At 36.3% G+C, this 19,065-nt stretch overlaps 1 protein-coding gene across 1 annotated transcript in view; it reads left to right on the top strand.

The window, feature by feature from the left end:
- The window catches only part of TUSC3 (tumor suppressor candidate 3), a 92,922-nt gene that overhangs the window by 12,852 nt on the left and 61,005 nt on the right, over positions 1 to 19,065 (top strand). Inside the window, exons 2-5 of the mRNA XM_009335199.1 lie at positions 1,340 to 1,457; positions 3,819 to 3,959; positions 4,535 to 4,675; positions 15,604 to 15,693. Of these exons, the coding sequence (XP_009333474.1) occupies positions 1,340 to 1,457; positions 3,819 to 3,959; positions 4,535 to 4,675; positions 15,604 to 15,693 (490 nt within the window). The remainder of the gene's footprint in view (positions 1 to 1,339; positions 1,458 to 3,818; positions 3,960 to 4,534; positions 4,676 to 15,603; positions 15,694 to 19,065) is intronic.

Below are 19,065 nucleotides of genomic sequence, written 5' to 3'. Positions count from 1 at the left end.
GTGAAACAACAGCAGCGGGTAATAGTCAGTGGACTGTACGAGGCTTGGCAGCCTCTCGGTGACATCCCTGATGCGAGCCCCCAGTAAGCAGCACACCTCTCTAGAGAGTGCGTCCAGTTGGCAAATGGGTGCCTCCGTACCTCTCAGAAGAGAGTCGCCTACTACTATCACCCGTCGCCTTTTCTTAGTGGTGCTGGTTATACGGGGGGCAGATTGGGCTGCATTACTCAGCTCCAGCACTTCTCCTGGTGTGACAGGACTTTCCTCTTTGTCCTGCAGAGCGGTGAAGCGGTTCTGCAAGGGCATCTCAGGCTTTGGGGGGAGTCTCTTCCTCCTGCTGGTCCTTGCCTTTGCAACCATCCATTCTTCTGCATTATTGGCCCCCCTGCTCCCCTGTGCATGTGCCAGTGGGGGAGTTACTGGTTGTTTGGCCATGGTCTGCGGGTCCGCTCCAGATTGCGCTTGGAACCAGCTCTCTAGCTCCTTCTCTGCCTCCCTGATGTTACGCAGCCTTCTCACCACCTCCTGCAGCTCAGCCACCTGCACAAGTTTGTTTTGTTGTTTGGTTTTTTTTCTTTTAAAATGAACGAACCAGCAAACAAAACCCAACCAACCAAAAAAACCTCACCTGAATATAGAGCCATGAGTAAAGCTAAGAGGAGGCTTTCTGACAAATTTGAGTAGTAGCAATATGACTTTCTAATGATGATAGGAAAGATTATTTAACCCTGTATGTTGTGCATAATTATCCTTTATCACTTTTAAAACAAGTTTTATAGAAATAATCTTGTGTGTATTATGCTACTTAACAAGCCTACTGTTCATTTAGTTATTATCATTTCCCCAGTGCTTAGGAGTTTCTGTGGCTCTTTCTATGGCTCTGCTATTTTAGGAAGATTACTACTGTCACATTTCTGTGTTATTTTTCCACTAGTTTCAGAATTCCTTATGTGCAGCTGTCTTCAGCAAGTAAAACCTGATATTGTACTCGAGGGCCACATAAGCATCTCCTTGCATGGATCTGTTAGCAGATTTGAGGGATGCTTGCCACTCAGGCCACTCCTGTTTTCTAAGACTTTTAAATAAGGAAAACATTACTTTTTGTTAATGTAATCTTGGGATGTCTCTGGTATAGTTTGGCTTAACACATTTCTAATTTTGTGAGAAGGCAAGTTTGAAGCAAAGAGTTGCATAACTAGCTGAAACTTTTTTTAATTGATAGTATGGGTGTTGAGAATGATACTGCAAGTGTAATTCATCTAACCGCTGCAGCTGGCTATAGAATCTTTTTTGCCAGCGAATGCCACATGGATGTACATTTGTTTCTTTTCCTTAACAGGCAAGCTAATGAAGAATATCAAGTGCTGGCTAATTCATGGCGCTATTCATCTGCTTTTTCAAACAAACTGTTTTTCACAATAGTGGATTATGATGAAGGGGCAGATGTTTTTCAACAGGTAAATGTTGGATACTGTAAAACATTCTTATTTTTTGGAACTACATGTTGATTTGCCAAATGATACAAGACAAATTATTTTCTGTGTATAGGTGTGTACCTCTGTGTTTTGTATACAAATTTTTCCTGGTTAAAAACAGCAGGCACTGCACTTTCTATGACATTAGTGAAGACAGGTATTACCAGTAGCCACTTCTAGTTTTTTCCAAGTTTAGTTTATAATGTTTGTTTATAGATTACATTATATGTATGCAAATTTTTTGTCAACCCATTGTTATTGTCATTTTTTAGAATTAAGCGCAATGCAACTATCATTTGCATTTAAAGATTTCCTTTATTTTATCTTCAGGGGAAAAAAGCTCTTAACTAAAAGAGCCTTTTAATTGCTTTTATGTAATACAATATTCTTCAACTCCAGTAATATTTGTACTAGTCTGGAAGTTCTTCAGGGAAAAGAGAAGAGACTGGTTTAGGTTTTATATATTGGCTATGAACAGTCTAAAGCCCCCTCTTAAATTGAGTAGTCAAGGCAAAACGCATCCCTTGAAAATTCATACTAAATACTCACATGCTTTTCTCTGATGTTTATCCGTTGATTGAAGTTAAAAATGCTCATTAAGAGAAGTGACAAGTTTTGAAGTTCTCTGTATCTTTAACCACCTTTTGGTGAAGTGTGTGATTTGAAATTTTCAGGGGAAAAATTTAATACGTATTTTTAAAATAATAATTTTAGAAGTTTAATTACTATGTTTAGTAAATATTTTTGCTTCCAGCTGACATCTTAGAATGCATTGTGTAAAGAATGGTTATTAATGGCTTAAGATTTTGCTTTAAAAATTTTAGTTCAAATAGGCTTTAAAGTCATCTTACATTATCCTACATGGTTACAATAATACAAAATATGTTGTTTGAGCTTGCCTTAAGCCAAGGGCACAGATTCAGTTATTTTAGGTGGTATGCATTTAAAGTCATGTAAAAGTTAGACTAAATTAGATAAAATGTGTATGGTTTTGATTGTTTTTGAGAAATACAGTGTTAAGCATAAGTGATACTAATGACTACTTTAAGGTGGATTTGGGAGAAATGTAGTTCTGACCTTACGTTTATGTGTGCAAACAAGTGATGTAATACCGATGCCATAGCACAAAAACCCCAAAAAGTAATGTGACTTTCATTTTTCAGTTTCTACTCTGGTTATAGAGAAATGACAAAGCAGTTGCAGACCAACTGCTCCCAAAGTCTATACAATGTCAGAAGATTTCTGTACCTCAGAAGGTTTCTGTATCTTATAAAATATTTTATTAAACTATTTCATGACATTTGTCTTGGCCTTTCTCAGAATATTTTTTATTTCCAAATCAGTTCACTAAAGAAGAGGGCTATTTTTTGCTTATGTGGAAAATATTTTCATAGCTGATAACTTCTGTCAATAAATTCAGTTCTGTACTTGATGAAATTTTGTGCTTTGGTAATGTGATAAAACTCATTTTGCAGGAATGAAACAAACAAGTTTACTCTGTGTTTGTTATTTAAAGATCTCCATATTTCATCATCTTTAAGTATTTCCCCTGATGTTGTTTATGTTAATTTTCTTTTTTTCAAGTGTTTTAGTGCACTGTTTCTGAGATGGACTGAATATGGAGAAATTTTATATAGTAAAATTATATTATCCTATACTACCTTGCAAAGTTGAAGTCAAAATTTGAAGTGGCAAATGTAAATGTAAATCTATTTGTTTATCACCTTTGAGTTTTTTGATATACTGTGAATAGTTCCAGTGACATCAACACATGGATTAACAGGTCATGTAATTTCTAGGGCAATTTATGTAGTCTAAGCTAGTTATCTGAGCTTTTCTGGATTCAAAAAAGACTAGTCAGTAGTGGATAGTCTGTCTTGAAGCCAGTGGAAGGCTAGATGAGTAGTTTAGTCTAGTTAACTTTGTATTGGTGAGAGCTAGGCAAGAGAAACAATGTCAAGCTATTGGAACACTTTTTTCCTCCCCTAGAATTATAACCTAATAATACTTTGATAGATTGGATGGGTGTGAGGTCTCTGTTTTACTAATTACAGGGAAGTTCTTACAGTGTGTGAGAACTTTAAAGCATAACATACTCTTACTCAGAAAAGCTTGTGGGTGAAATATTCTGAATAATTAAACATCCCAAAGAATCTACAGGAAGGAATATTCTGAGCCCTCTTTTTGCAGGACTATACATGAAGATGTATAAAAAAGAGTAACGTATGGAGGCAAATAATATTTTTCATGCTAATTAGACTTGTGTTGTCTTATACATAAAAGGTAAACATTTTTGAGGATAAAGTTACTAATTTTTTTCTGCTATTTTTCCTGGTTTTGTAGCTGAATATGAACTCTGCTCCGACTTTCATGCATTTTCCTCCAAAAGGTAAACCCAAGAGAGCTGACACATTTGACCTGCAGAGAATCGGATTTGCAGCTGAGCAGCTAGCTAAATGGATAGCTGACAGAACAGATGTTCACGTAAGTCTTCCGACAATTTTAAAAGTTGAAGCCAAATGTATCTTTGCAGTCTGAGGCAGGCTGATGCCAAATTCTGTCTTTCCTTAATACTTTTTTTTCCTCAAATGTAGGTTCTAGAACACATTAAAAAAAATATAGTCATGGTACTTGTGGTAACTTCTGCAGTTTGCAGATTATGTTCCATTCTTGCTTTGTCAAATTTTATGTAGTCTTATTCTGGATGAAAACAAGCAGTGATATTGTGATAATTAGTTGTTAGTAAGTAAAATGTGCTTTGCAAAACTGTATACAAAACAGATAGATCCAAAGGTAGCTGCTCCTAATTCAGACATTACCTGCAAATCTGTTGAAGACATAATGTTTTGGAGTTGAACAGTTCAAAATTATGCTTAAAACTTTTTTCATACTATGTGCTTACTAAAGGAAGTACTTTTTTTTCTTATTTAAGTATATCTTTAGGGGTTAGTCTTTCTGACTGTGAAACCAGATTTCAGATGCTCCCTGTTTGTTTATATGGAAGGTGATCTGTATGTATGCATTTATTTGTGATCTGTATTTGCATTTATCTTTTCCAGATTAGAGTGTTCAGGCCTCCTAACTATTCTGGTACAATTGCACTGGCTCTTCTGGTATCTCTTGTTGGTGGGTTGTTATATCTGCGAAGAAATAACTTAGAGTTCATCTACAACAAAACTGGCTGGGCCATGGCAGCTCTGGTATGCAGATTTTCCTTACTAATATGTTTTTTATTAGTTTCTTATCTTAGCATATGTGTCTTCATTACTTGCACGGTAAATTAAAAACCATTGCATTAATACATTGTTCAGAATGGTACTATCAGGCAAAGATTCATAATCTAGATTTTGGGGCTAATTCTCATAAGCAGTGAGTATCAGTTACTACGAGTGATTCACTGAAAATTAGCAAATTCTCTGATAGTTAGCTGCAGATTTTTGTTTGAACTTTAACAAGAAAATATTTGTAATAAAAAGTGTTACTAAAGTTCACTGCTATCTTCAACTTGCCCTTTTTTGTAAAAGCAGTAATGTTATGATTGGTTTAGTGTGTATATGAATGTCAGACTCTATCTCTTTAAGAGTAATGAAAGGTTAAGAAAAGTAACAAAGGCTTTTATAAGTTTGTAAGAAAATGATAAAAGAACTAAAAAACAAAGAAAACGGTGGAATTCTTTCCAAAACTGGTTTCAGTAGTGCTGACCTTAACATTCCATTGTTAACCTAAACGAGAATAGGACGATCTTGTAGGGTCAAATCTGAGGAAATTCTGAAACTAGCCAATAGTCTGTTTGAAATATTAGTCAGCTAAACCCTCAAGGCCATAAATAATGAATTGAAGTTTAACGTGCTTAATAGTGTATTGCAGTGTGTTTATTTATATCATAATTTTCAGATGACTGAGTAGACTGATGAAAAATGTGGACTGTGCCGCATAGTCAGCTGTCTCAGTTTTAGGTAGGAAATAGCATGCAAGGATGGTAGATGATGGTTAAGGTGTATAAGTAAGTACTTGTTAATCTGCCATCATTGTGACTGACAGAAGAGGAAAAGTCTGAGAAGCAGCATCTAAGGCTTAATTTTCAGGGACAAGGAGTCAGGAGCATGGTTATCAACATTGGAATAGTGTCTAGGGCTATCAAGTCCAATCCAACATTTTACAGCTTAATAGAGCTCCTTCTTTCTGTATTAGCAATATATTAATCGAGAACAGTACTTTTTAAAAAAATTTACATTTATTTTGTACAACATAAGCCAAGCTTTTCTTCTTTTGGTTATTTATTCACTTTGTCATTTTAAAGAGTTTTTCTCAACTTGCGTCGATATCAATTGACCTTTCTTGAAAGCACATGGCTAGGATTGTAGATGGAATTATGAGTTTACTTGTGCAGCAGCATTCATATTTTATTTCTCATCTAGGCTCCCTTTCCCACGAAAGCTTGGACCAGATGGTCTTTTGAGGTCCCTTCTGACCTGGGCTATTCTATGATTCTGTGTATTTTAGCTCTGCTAGAAGTAGGTTACTGATATATCCTATAATTGTTTTTGCCTTTTCAAAGCCATATCGTATTAATGGTTTGCTGTTCTGCTCTGATTCAACAATATGAGAAGATACCTTCTTTTGTGACACTTTCAGCTGATGGGCCCATTGGCAGCTTTTATTGCATCAGTTCAAAGATGAAGTTACCTAGTACCCGTTGGGCTCTAATTTGTTTTTATATCTAAATGATTAACAAGATCTTAAGCTCTTTGTTCAGAGTTCCTTAATATTTGGCATTACTCTTGAATAATGGCTACTGATAATGCTGTTTTCTCTCATGTGCTATCATAGCATTTCCTACTAGTGTACATGGCATACATTCTTTGTTTAAGCAGTTAGTTAATCTACTCCGTACATTGAGGAAGGAATAAAGAGCAAGATTTCAAACAAACCACCTACGGGACTAGATTTCAAGTAGAATGATGTTTCCTTTTGGTCTAGAGAGCCAGGGGCAGAAGGTCGTCTTTGTTCCAGGATGTCATTTGGAGTATCCTGAGCTCTAGCACAGGGTTTTGCCAGTTCTCTTCCAAAGTAAGTCTGTCATACTTAGCTCCATATATTTTTCTAGATCACCAGTATTTTTCAATGATAATACTTTTTAATGATACACTACCACCAGCAAGCTTAAATTTGTTATGTATCAGTCTAACTTTTTTTGGAATCCTAATTAAATATCTTTAGAGATCACCTGAGTAAAGCAATAATTAGCACACCAAAATAGATGTTTGTGTCAAAAATCAAATAAAGATATGTAATCAGTGGTATTTCCTTTGTTTAGCCATGCACTGTATCTCTGGAGACAGCAATTTTATTCCAATTTCATACCTCAGCATTTCAGATCAGAAGTTTAATGTTTGAATGTTTTGGGGAATTGTGGTTTTTGTCTTGCAGAGGTTAAAAATCAGTTCTTCACATCAAGAATCAGTCTATCGCAATCTGCATTCAATAAATAGTTGAAGACACAATTAATTTCCTGATTAAATCAAGAAAATTAACACATCAATTCTTTCATAAAATATTTCATAGAATCATAGAATGGTTTGGGTTGGAAGGGACCTTAAAGATCATCTAGTTCTAGCCCCCCCTGCCATGGTCAGGGATACCTTCTACTAGACAAGGTTGCTCAGAGCCCCATCCAACCTGGCCTTGAACACTTCCAGGGATGGGGCATCCACAGCTTCTCTGGGCAACCTGTTCCAGTGCCTTACCGCCCTCATAGTGAAGGATTTCTTCCTTATATCTAATCTAAATCTACCCTCTTTCAGTTTAAACCCATTGCCCCTTGTCCTATCACTACATGCCCTTGTAAAAAGTCCCTCTCCAGCTTTCTTGTAGGCCCCGTTCAGGTACTGGAAGGCTGCTGTAAGGTCTCTCTGGAGCCTTCTCTTCTCCAGGCTGAACAACCCCAACTCTCTCAGCCTGTCTTCATAGGAGAGGTGCTCCAGTCCTCTAATCATCTTCGTGGCCCTCCTCTACTCGCTCCAACAGGTCCATGTCCTTCATATGTTGGGGGCCCCAGAGCTGAATGCAGTACTCCAGGTGGGGTCTCACCAGAGCAGAGTAGAGGGGGAGGATCACCTCCCTCAACCTGCTGGCCACACTCCTTTTGATGCAGCCCAGGATGCGGTTGGCTTTCTGGGCTGCAAGCACACATTGCCAGGTCATGTCGAGCTCCTCTATTCGCTGTTCTCCTTAGCAGCAGCTGGACATTTTACATCTGAATGTAACTGTAAATTACAATGTAGAAGACTTACAATCACATTCAACTGAACCCCTGTGGACAGGGTCAATGCCCAAATGTGATCAAACATTTAAAGAAGTTATATTAATGCCATTCAGTAATTGTCATCCTGCTGATTGTATTGACAAGCAGTAATAGAGTTAAAAGGAATTAAAATGGCATTAATGCCATTTATTGTTGTTGCTAATGCTATTTCCTGTAAAATTCCATTTACTTTAAAAATGAATAGCACTTAGAGGATGCTTCCCTTTTTTAATCATTACTGTTCTTTTGCCTTCATAATGTCAAAGCCCCGTACTGCAAAATGATGTTTTAGCAAAGATCATGCAGTTACCAGAAGTAGTTTTGGTTTTATTCAGATCTACACGGACATATATTATACAATATTATATGTTCTTTTTGGTGGAGTCAGCAGGGACTCCAGATTGCAGGCTTTTGCACAGATGACCTTATAGCTCTGCAAAATGACTAGAATATGTCAAGATCCATAGAAGAAAACGGACAGTTATTAATATATTCATTCTAAGGTATTGTGTAGTTATGACTCTCTTACATGGTGCTTTTTTCTACCAGTAAAACTTAGAGCTTCTTGTTTCATAAAAGCTCATTAAAAGGAAAAATGGAGAAGGTGGTGTCTAGTTAAGGGGAGCAAGTCATGCCTACTAAAATGCTTTTATGAAGTATGTAAATAACTAATAAATTCTTTAATTTTAAAGAATTATGTTCTTCATGAATATTTTTCCTTTTTGAACTTTAAAAAACAAATTAAACAGGGAAAGCCTGGCAAGATGCATAAAAAGTACAGGAAGCCCATGTTTTTGATGGGAGTACTGGCAAATATTTTGTTCCTTATTGGCAGTTCTTTTTACAGATGTTGCAGAACTGAGAAAACACAGGAGCTTTTTTCTAAAAGCTGTAGTTTTGGGAAGGTGTTGTGCTGCTAGGTAGCCAGCATTCATTAACCATACAGAAAATAACATTTTTAATTTAAACTGAAACTCTTTCATAGATATGCTGGAATTTAGTAACTGAAAACTGTGTCATTGCAAACAGACAAGTCTCTTGTTTTCCTTGTTCTTCAGAGCTTCTTAGTTTATTTTGAAGAGCTCCCAAATGTTGGATACTTTTTATTTAAATGAAAAATGGACAGTGCCTCTCTGCCTGATGGAATGATCTGTTCCTAAAAATTAGAAAAAAGTTCTCAGCATAAAGTGCCTTTGCTATTTTTACTAGCAGGAGAACAGAGAATCCCAGAAATGTTGACTGAATTTTTATTTGATATCTCCATTGATACAAAAAAGTTGTGTCTCATAGGTAATATTTCTAGCACTGGTTTAGAAGAATATTTAGGAATGCAATTTTTAATGATCCATCTAATGGTTTCGATAGACTTTCAGAAGCAAGACCAGAGCTTTCATCTCACACATTGATTCCAATGCCAGTTCACACAAGACTGTTGAATTGGTTTTGTCCTCAACATTAGATTGCACAACAGCAATGCTATTAGCGGTTTCATCCCCTCATTGAAGCACTGCAGACTCTGGTAGTATCTTGTATGCCTGAGGCATTTTTACTTGCAACATTACCCAGAAGACTTTTAGAATGGCAAACCATGATGATTGAGTCACACTACATAATATCCCAAAAGATGTCTTTTGAGATCACTTCCAAAATTTATCCCCTAGATTATTTTAGACTTTAATTGAAATTCTACTATTCATCTGTGGATATTTTTCCCTCTGACATGCTAGCACAAAGATGAGGAAGGGCTTCAGTCCTTAGCTATTTGCAGAGTCCTGTCCTTTTATACTGATAACAAGAAGCAATTCAGATTCTTGTCAAGACCCTTCATTTCATAAGCAGAGAGAATGAAAGTTCAGATGGTATAAACTGGGCAAATTTCTAACATTTTTGATAAGGAATTGCTACATTTTAGACAACAGTACTAGTGCTGAGAGTTTATTAGTTCAGTTGGCTAGAATGTGGGCTACTAGGGGGCTTTTTAAAGCATTTTCTTTACCAGGCTGCCACTGTGGTTTTCTGCATGTAATTTTCAGTTTTATTTTATATGTATATTTCAGATTTGCCTGTATACCTGTGGAATCTGGGAAGGCAAAGTCTGTGCTCAGATTCAAAGGCAGCTGCCTAGGCGTTGGCTCTATTGGGCAAAGTATGTCAAGTCACTTGAATAAGGAGACAAAGCATGTGTTCACTGTTGTCATAACACTTAATAGTTATGAGAAATGTGTTTTGTGCCGATACACTCTACAGTACCTGTACCGTACAGTACATGCATCATCAGTTATTGCTCCAAAAGAGCTTGAAGGGTATCATGGCTACTACTGGCTTCTTTACCCCCTTCTGGGAACGAGGATAAAAAAGTAATGTGTTTTATTCAGAGATACAGCTAGAAAAAGTCAGGCTCCTCTACGTGAGTAGATAGGCATCTCAAAAGAACAGCAATAAATGCAGGTTACTGCTTTCTTTTCTTCCCGTAGTTAGAGATGCACAGTACCTTTTAAAGATACAGAAACCCATACTCTTTGCTTTGTATTGTACTCCCTGTCCTTGAATTGTATATCTCTTATTGGAGATTCTAATAAGTGATGGATTGTTATTTAAAAATTGAGTACAGATCTTGCAGCTCTGTAGCCTTCATTGAGTACAAAAGCAAAGTTAAACTGGATAGAAAGGATTACATTTCTTTAAAACAGTAATTGTGAAATGGCTAAAACTTACATATACAGGACAGTATAGAAATTAAGTACAGAACTGGCTGCCTGTATCTCCCCTTTTTTTGAAACCATGCTTGAATTTAACTATATTCATAGATGAATCTAGAATTTCATTATTTTTCTTATGTTACAAAGTATTTGCCATGTTCTGGGGTCTAAACTTGCAGAGAGAAATCTAATGATCTGATTTCTGTAGTATCTGCTCATAGGAAGCTTCACTTCAAAAGGCATACCAAATGGCTTTTTAAGTCTCTAGTAATTTTGTTTAATAAACTGGCAGATAGTGTTAAACAAAACTTGTGCCTTTGAGAAAGTGATGTATTAAACCCAAATCATTTGACAAAGCTTGCAAGACCAAGAACAGTTGAGAAATTCTGCCCATGTACCTGTAAAGTTGTGTCTTGCTAGCAGTTCAGTATTCTGGTGGGACTCTTGGTGCTTATTTACCTTGCGTCTGTTCTTAGGAGCCTTGTAGTACACACACAAGTGCATCACGGGTGAGTTCAAAGCAGTTTCCCTCTTAGCAAAACTAAGGCTGAAGTCATGCGCTGTGAAGCCATCAAGAAAGCACCACTTGCAATTTCTTAACAAGGTCCTTGAGCAGTCCTGTCTACACATACAGTGTACTCACCTAGGACTGGTAATAGGGGTGAACTTCATTGCCACTGAAGACATCGTGTGGATACTTGGTCCTGGAACCATGGTGTGTTGTAGCAAATCATTGTTCCTTCCCTCTCTGTACTACACCATTCAATAATGTAGATCTACTCTGTTTGCTTTTATCATTTGGATGCAGAATAAGCTACTTAAATCTGGAAGCTCTTAAAATAGCTAAAACCTGACCTCCCCTGATAATTCAGGTGGCATGCAGCAGTTAAAGTGTTCTTGGAGTCTGACAAGGAGAAAGAAGGGAGCAGGTGGATGAAAGGGGTGTCCTTGGTAAGGGAGTGAAATCTTCTCATGGTACTCTTCTCTGCAGAAGTGCTGAAGTACAGTCTCTACTCTGGGTAAGTGGAGTTGAAAATCTTTCTACATGCTCAGAGGAAAGTGCCTCAGCTTGAATCTTCTCCTGTTCTCCAGTTTTCATCCTTTGTACTTTGACAAGATCCAAGAAAACTGCGGAAAGGGGCCATTTCTCTGCATATGAATTGTTCCATTGAAATAAATACAGTATAAACCTGTAAGGTAACTGTGCAGTCACTAATCACATGTTACAAGTTGCTCATCTGTAGGAATAAATTTGGCAAAGTTTTATTCTGGGAAACACCAGCTCACAGTAATGGTGAGTGAACTAGGTGTTTTGGAAATTTTGGATCCCAAAGCATGGGATCCTATGGAAACTGGGGGGTTTGGAATGGTAAGCATTGTGTATCAGTGTGGTGTATCATGTATCATAGATGCATGCATCTGTTCTACAAATAATGGTGTGTATTTCAAGTGTATTTTACAAATAGTAGAAGTCTGTAGTTTCCAACGTTGGTTTTTTTTACCTGGATGATCATAATAGGAGAACATAGAACACAGCAAAATGAGCTTGAACGTCAAGTGCTATCTGTAGCATACCAAATGCTTGCTTTAAGCGATATGATGGAAATGCTCTCTTCTTAAGTTACTTAAAATAGGTGAAGAGTGGAAAAGGACAAGGGATAAGCTGGAGAATGTTTTTTGGCTCCTGAAAAGGTCATTTTGAAATACACAGTAAAGTGGTGCATGATGGAAGGAAATCATGGCAGATCCAGGATGTGGTGTACTAAATTAGTTTTCTTGATCACTGTCAGCCTGAACAGGAAGAATATGAAAGATGCCTTCAGGATAAACAACCATATTGTTAACTCTTTCCTTTCCAATAATATTTATACCTGGAATTTGTTTCTTCCCATTATTGTGTCTCCTAGATATTTTTTTGTTAGACGTTACCATGTTATGAGACAGTGTATTTGTATTGGCAAGTGTGCTGGTTTTGGCTGGGGTAAAGTTAATTTTCTTCATAGTAGCTAGTATGGGTCTATGTTTTGGATTTGTGCTGAAAACAGTGTTGATAATACAGGGATGTTTTCGTTACTGCTGAGCAGGGCTTACACAGAGTCAAGGCCTTTTCTGCTTCTCACACCACCCCACCAGCGAGCAGGCTGGGGGTGCACAAGAAGTTGGGAGGGGACACAGCCGGGACAGCTGACCCCAACTGACGAAAGGGATATTCCATACCGTATGACATCATGCTCAGCATCTAAAGCTGGGGGAAGAAGGAGGGGGGGGATGGGGGATGTTTGGAGTGATGGCGTTTGTTTTCCCAAGTAACCGTTACGCGTGATGGAGCCCTGCTTTCCTGGAGATGGCTGAATACCTGCCTGCCGATGGGAAGGAGTGAATGAATTCCTTGTTTTGCTTTGCTTGCATGCGCGGCTTTTGCTTTACCTATTAAACTGTCTTTATGTCAACCCATGAGTTTTCTCACTTTTACCCTTCCAATTCTCTCCCCCATCCCACCGGGGGGGAGTGGGTGAGTGGCTGTGTGGTGCTTAGTTGCTGGCTGGGGTTAAACCACGACAGCAGGCATTAAAGATCTTCAGTAATTTGAGAGATTTATCTGTTACAAAGTATATGACTTTAAAAAAACTCACCCCAGTTTATATAATCTTTCCATATGGAAGCAGATTTGGCACTAGAGAATGTAAATTAAATACAGTAATTTAAGAATGAGTAAAATGACTTTTCATAGAAAACTCACTTTCAGAGAGCCACAGTTCATGTACTCTATGCATCTGTTCTCTTTCGATGTTTTACTTTTCAGCTAACTCTTGGCCTTTCAAAATATCTCTTTCACTTCAATTTTGTTACCCACATTTTCAGTTTCTACCCTTTTGTCCTTTCACATAAGCTGTCTCCTGTGTGATTCGTCACCAAAATTGCAGTATAAATTTCTCTGCTAAAACAATCTGCAAGGTATAGAAATAACTATCTGTTATTCTTTTCCAGTAATGGAAGCATATACTCTCTTCATTTCTTTGCATATTATTAATTAAAACATAATCCATTTGCTAATAGTCACTACCAGTATGCTTTCATCTGCCACATTAATTACTATACTGTTACATTCCAAATCCTGTTAAGGGCAAAATGAAACACACCTTATATTTAAAGCCAAGAATCTGTTCTTAATGTAATTGAAATCCTAACACTACAACAAAGAATTATTATTAAAACGGATATGAAAATATATTTTTTCATTATTTTCTTTTTCTTTCTATTACAAGGGCAAAAAGTCTCAATAATAACAAAACAATTAAAATTGTTATGCACACACTTCCTAGTACCTTTCCCTTTCTCTGATATGGTTACTCTTCCACTGTTTCTCTCTGGATCTTGCGATCATTCATTGGCTTCAGTTCGGGGGTGCTATGGTGCGTTGTCAGCATTCCAGGTTCTTTGCTGGGAGGACTATGATGCTGCTGCTTTCTTCCTCCTTGCTCTAGGGTCCACGTGGGGCTACTTTTACACTTTGTGCTTCTTTCACTGATCTACAACTAAATTTTACATCAAAATGTACTGGGTAAACGGTGATTGTCTTACATACGTTGGATGCTTGTCCTTTTTTCTCTTTGTTACCCATAAAACTGGTTTTGACCAGCTTCCATGTCTGTGTTTCCTTAATTCACCATTGGCGTAATATTTATAGGCTTGGGGGTCTCCAGTGCCATCCTGTGCCCCCTTTCTTATCGTTTCATACTGGTATGCTGCATCCTGCGTTTCTACTTTTGTTGTCTCTGCTATCATCCCATGCCTACACTACATCATTATGTTGGTCATAATTATTTCATCCTAAGTAGAATAGAAAAAAAAATATCATGCCGTACAAAGATAAGCAAAAGTAATGTAAACTAGGCATAGCCACCTGGTCTTAGGAAGAATTGCTGTTTCAGCTAAACAAGTTAAAAAAAAATCCTGCAAAGCCAAGACAGAGTTGGATAAAGCCTGACAAGATTCAGTCCTAAGGCCTTCCAAAGTTTGTTCAAATCATATTGCTACAGGTGGCAATGCTGCATTTATGGGGATATAGAGCTACACTAGCTTACATTTATTTCACAAATGTGTTACTAAACATTCCTGAAAGAAAACCCTTTAAAGGGTTTTAGTAAATCCTGGTTTAGTTAACCATCATGGTATGAATTTTTACATTTGTGATCCATCGGCTTAAATCACTATGACTATACTATGCTGGTGGGAATATTGATGTACAGTAAAAATGAACATATATGTAAAAACTGTACTTAAACTATCTTGGAGTTTTTGTAAGTATTATCTGTACTGATAAGTCAGAAGACACATTTAGATGATCCAAGTTTCCCATTCCTGTTTTTCTCATTTGGTAATCAAAAGATACTATATTTTTGTTTTTAAGATAGTCATAATGACTCTTGCTATGACTATGATGTTTGTCGTGTAGATTCTGCAGTATGACCTTCTGCAAGAATTAATGTCCATTTTTACAGTTTTCATACATACCTAACCTAACTCCACACTCCTTTCCATAGGGAATTTCACTTCTCTACCAACTCAACCATTGTTATTTGTCATATCTAAAATGAGTCACAGTCATATAGGACACACAATGAGAATTTCATAAAATGGGACAGACATTTTTTTGATAATTGGATTTTTTTCTTATGTTTTTATATATCATTTCATACACCTGAAAGCAAACAGTTAAGCTAGATATTTAGATTAGAGGCAAAAATAACTTCATGAAAGGTTATACAAATCTCGAACACTAGTTTGCAGAATATTTGAAATGAATGCCTTCTACTGTTATGAGTGCTTTTTGCCATATAGATGTGTAAATGTGGCAATTCCAAGTGCACATAAAGACAGGATTATTTCAAGTGAGACTTTGAAAATCTCTGTCTTGAGCTGACTCATTTTCTAACAGAAGTCATTAGGAATTTTATGAGAGCAACACATCTGAAAACCCTATTCTAAAAATCAAATAGAGGTAGATACTGTATCTGGTTAAGTAAACAATTACGCATCTAAAACAAACATCACCAGCAGAATGGTTTTCTATTCAATTCTTCTGGGTAAACAAATGAGTATGTTGTTTTTCTATATTTTCTAGTGTGTTGTATTTGCTATGACATCTGGTCAGATGTGGAATCACATCCGTGGACCCCCATATGCACATAAAAATCCTCAGAATGGACAAGTGGTGAGTTGATTTTTTTCATTTTATTCTGAGGGGAAATATTATTCACTCCCGACAGTGAGTCTACAATAGCAGATAATTGCCGTTCCATAGCATGTATGATAGTGTGCCAGAGTCTTAAGTCTCCAGTTGCGAGCAGACTCTGTTTTGGAATTTCAGATGTTTAGAAAGTTCTACCATCTTTGATTTGAGCAATGAAATGAGTGGCCATGTTTTTAAAAAATTCTATCAGGCTCCCAGCTGTAGTGAATGTGTTATAAAATGTTCTATACCACACAATTTCGGCTGTCCAAAGATAAATGGATATTGTGATTTTTGTAGAAACGTGCTCCTTCACAAGGTGAAAAGCAAGTTTGGTTTTTTTTTCTTTTCAGGCTCCATTTACACAAACCTTTGAGGTTTGTAACCTCTTATCTTCCTCTTCCTTGAGCATTTTAGTTAGAAAAGGAGATGGCAAATATTTTAATGTGCTTTATATTTTTCATGTGCTTTTTTCCATCATGCCTGTAACTCTTCCACTGAACTTTATAGAATGCTTTTTCCTATATATTCAAAGCTCCCTTTGTGTCATGTCTTAATTGGAGTAGCAAAAGAATGATGGTTTGAATTTGATTAGCGATTTGCTTTATGTCAGGAATGTAGCAGCATATTAATGTCATAAAATGACTTGATTCCATCTGTCAACTTTGTTATGCAGAAGTAGAACTGATAATGTAATAAATAATCTCTGTAAAACACTGTGTTTATAAAAATTTAGAGTTTTTCATTACTGCCTTGCAGTATTAAATTTATGATGCTTTCCTACAGAGTGACAGAAAGGAGGAATACTGCATAGAAAAAGCACTGTTTGTGACAATTAGTTTCTACCATATCCAGTTTTATACACAATGCCCTTCTTAAAGATCTGTTTCTGAAGTACAGACTACAATAAATCATTTAAAAGTATCCCTTTAATTCTTCCTGAATTTGTGCCATCTTGTCTCAGTTTTCAGAGTGTGAACTCCTCATATCCTATCTGAGTGTTTGAAAAACTACTAGTTTGGGAGTGTTAACATACACAACTAAATAATGAAAATAACAGTAGAGATGGTTTTAAGTTCTAGTTACTAACCTACTGTATTAGTCAACACACATACCTTCTTTTCTGGTTTTGCTCCATTATATGACTTCAGGTAAGTTATTTTGTGCCTCTGATTCACCTGTCTCCTTGTTCATATGTGTCAGTACTTTCACCTCCTTGGAGTTATGTCTGTGTCAGTAAGTAAAACCAGTCAGATTCTAAGAACAAAAAAAATATAGATGCAGGATCACCCAGTTCCTGATTTATTTAAGGTATCACTGACCACTATAGTTGTAACTTAAAGTTCTGGTTTTTACCAGTGTTAGAAGCTTAATAAGTATTCTGTAAACCTTTACCTATTCTACATTGCTTTTTTTTTCAAATAACATTATGGAACATTTTCCTGTTTCATTTTTCTAGCACTTATCTATGTTCCTGTGAATTTGAAGTCATGAAAGTGCTTATCTAACACTTCTGTGAGATCTATTCAGCCATGATAATTCACTGTAACACTGTTCTGCATTGAGTTAGCAACTACTGTCTTTACATCTGGATGAAATTTAACTCATCGCTTTCTTTCAATGTCTAGGATTTAATACCGATTCCAAATTTTCATGCTAATTTTGTACAAGGATTACTTGCATGTAATACTCTGAAACATTGTTAACAGTCTTATATGTAAAAATCTGTTTTTAAGAGGAGGCATAGAATAGCTCACCAAGCCTAATTGTTTTATTGTTAGGTTCAAATTTACTAATTCTTAGCTTTTCTTATTTCATAGGAGTTAGTGGTTCAGTTCTGTACTAGCTGTAGAGCCTGATATGCTACCAGACTTTGAAAGTGATAATATTCTGTCTTCATAAACTCTTCTTTGCCTCAGATATCTCCTAGTATTTGCTTTGTTCATGTCATAATTTTAGATGACACTTAATTTCTCTTCTTTAAATTCCTATTTTTTCAAAAGATGAAAAGGCATTTGTTTGCTTTGCTTAAACAACACTGCTTACTAGTGCCAGTGTCTTGTAAAAGTAACATTACCAGTTCTTAAAATTTTTGGCTTGTGCACTGCATTTATGATTCTTTGCTTGATTACCTAAATTACTTTAATTCTATGATTGTATTCTTTGAATGAAGCTTTTAAACCAGATTTTTGTAATTCTGTGTGGGTCTATTCTGTGAAGTTGATGTGCTCTCTTATTGAGGTTGTTGCATTTGCTTCCTTTATTCCTCATTGCTGTCAGCTAATTTCAGGTTTTGGGTCCACATGAAAGCAGTATCAATTTTTATTTAGAAAACTGAATCACACAGTAATGTTTGATATTTCAGTTCTGGTTTAGGTTGACGAAACTGGTGTTAGTCTTCTATCTTGACACGTTCTTTATCTCTGTTATATTTTTGGAGTTTGTCTTTTGCCTAATAATGTTGCTAAGATTAGGCCGTTACTGACTACGTGACACTAAAATCTGTACCTATTTTACCAGGGTTGAGAGTGAAAACTAAACATCCCATTGGTGTCTGTAAACAGTCTTGGGAGAGTTATGATTTTTATTCAGAGCTTGATCTGTATAGAGCTGGTGGTGAGACAAGTAGAGAGCTGGAGAAAGCAATTACATATTTTTGAGCCTCCTGCAGAAGTCGTTCTGTTGCTGTTTAATTGACCTAATAGCAAAGAATTCTCATTAGATTTTCATCAGCTTTTAATCAAATAGCAGCAATGGCTAGGAAAGCATTTATGTACGTCTATCCAGGCATTAGCAGCCTTTTTTCTTTTTAATTTGGATACAAATTCTACAATTCTTATTGTGCAGCATGCTCAAGACTGCATCTTTAAAATGGTTGAAAGTTTGCTATAAATGAGAACAGGGCAAAGGACAAGCTTGATCTAAAATACTGAATTAAGATGATTTTCAAAGCTCATAATTTTCTTTCCTTCTCTGAGAAGAAATTATTAGAAGTTGGAAAAGTTTTTGTGTAAAGAAGGACATGCGATATATTTATTGTCAGATATTAGATGGTTTTCCTACATAAGCTGATGCTTTGTGAAATGGATAATGGTATTTGCCATTATATTAATTGGATTTTTTTTTACATGTCTTATATTTTAAAAGCTCATTAAAATTGCTTAAGCATAACACAAATGATGTACTTAGGAAGCAATTTATATCTGTTTAGCAGATCTTTTAGGTAGAACACCTTGTAATATCAGATCAAATATAAATATTTGTTCGATTGTGGAGTTTACTCAGACTTTTTTTTTTTCCTACTTCCTTTTCCCATTTTTAAACCCACTGATTTTTTTTCGGGAACAGTCTCTA

Source organism: Pygoscelis adeliae, unplaced genomic scaffold (assembly GCF_000699105.1).
Source record: "Pygoscelis adeliae isolate BGI_AS28 unplaced genomic scaffold, ASM69910v1 Scaffold21, whole genome shotgun sequence".
Lineage (NCBI taxonomy): Eukaryota > Metazoa > Chordata > Aves > Sphenisciformes > Spheniscidae > Pygoscelis > Pygoscelis adeliae.
The sequence above is the reverse complement of the archived record's forward strand: the minus strand, read 5'-3'. Positions and strand labels throughout refer to the sequence as shown.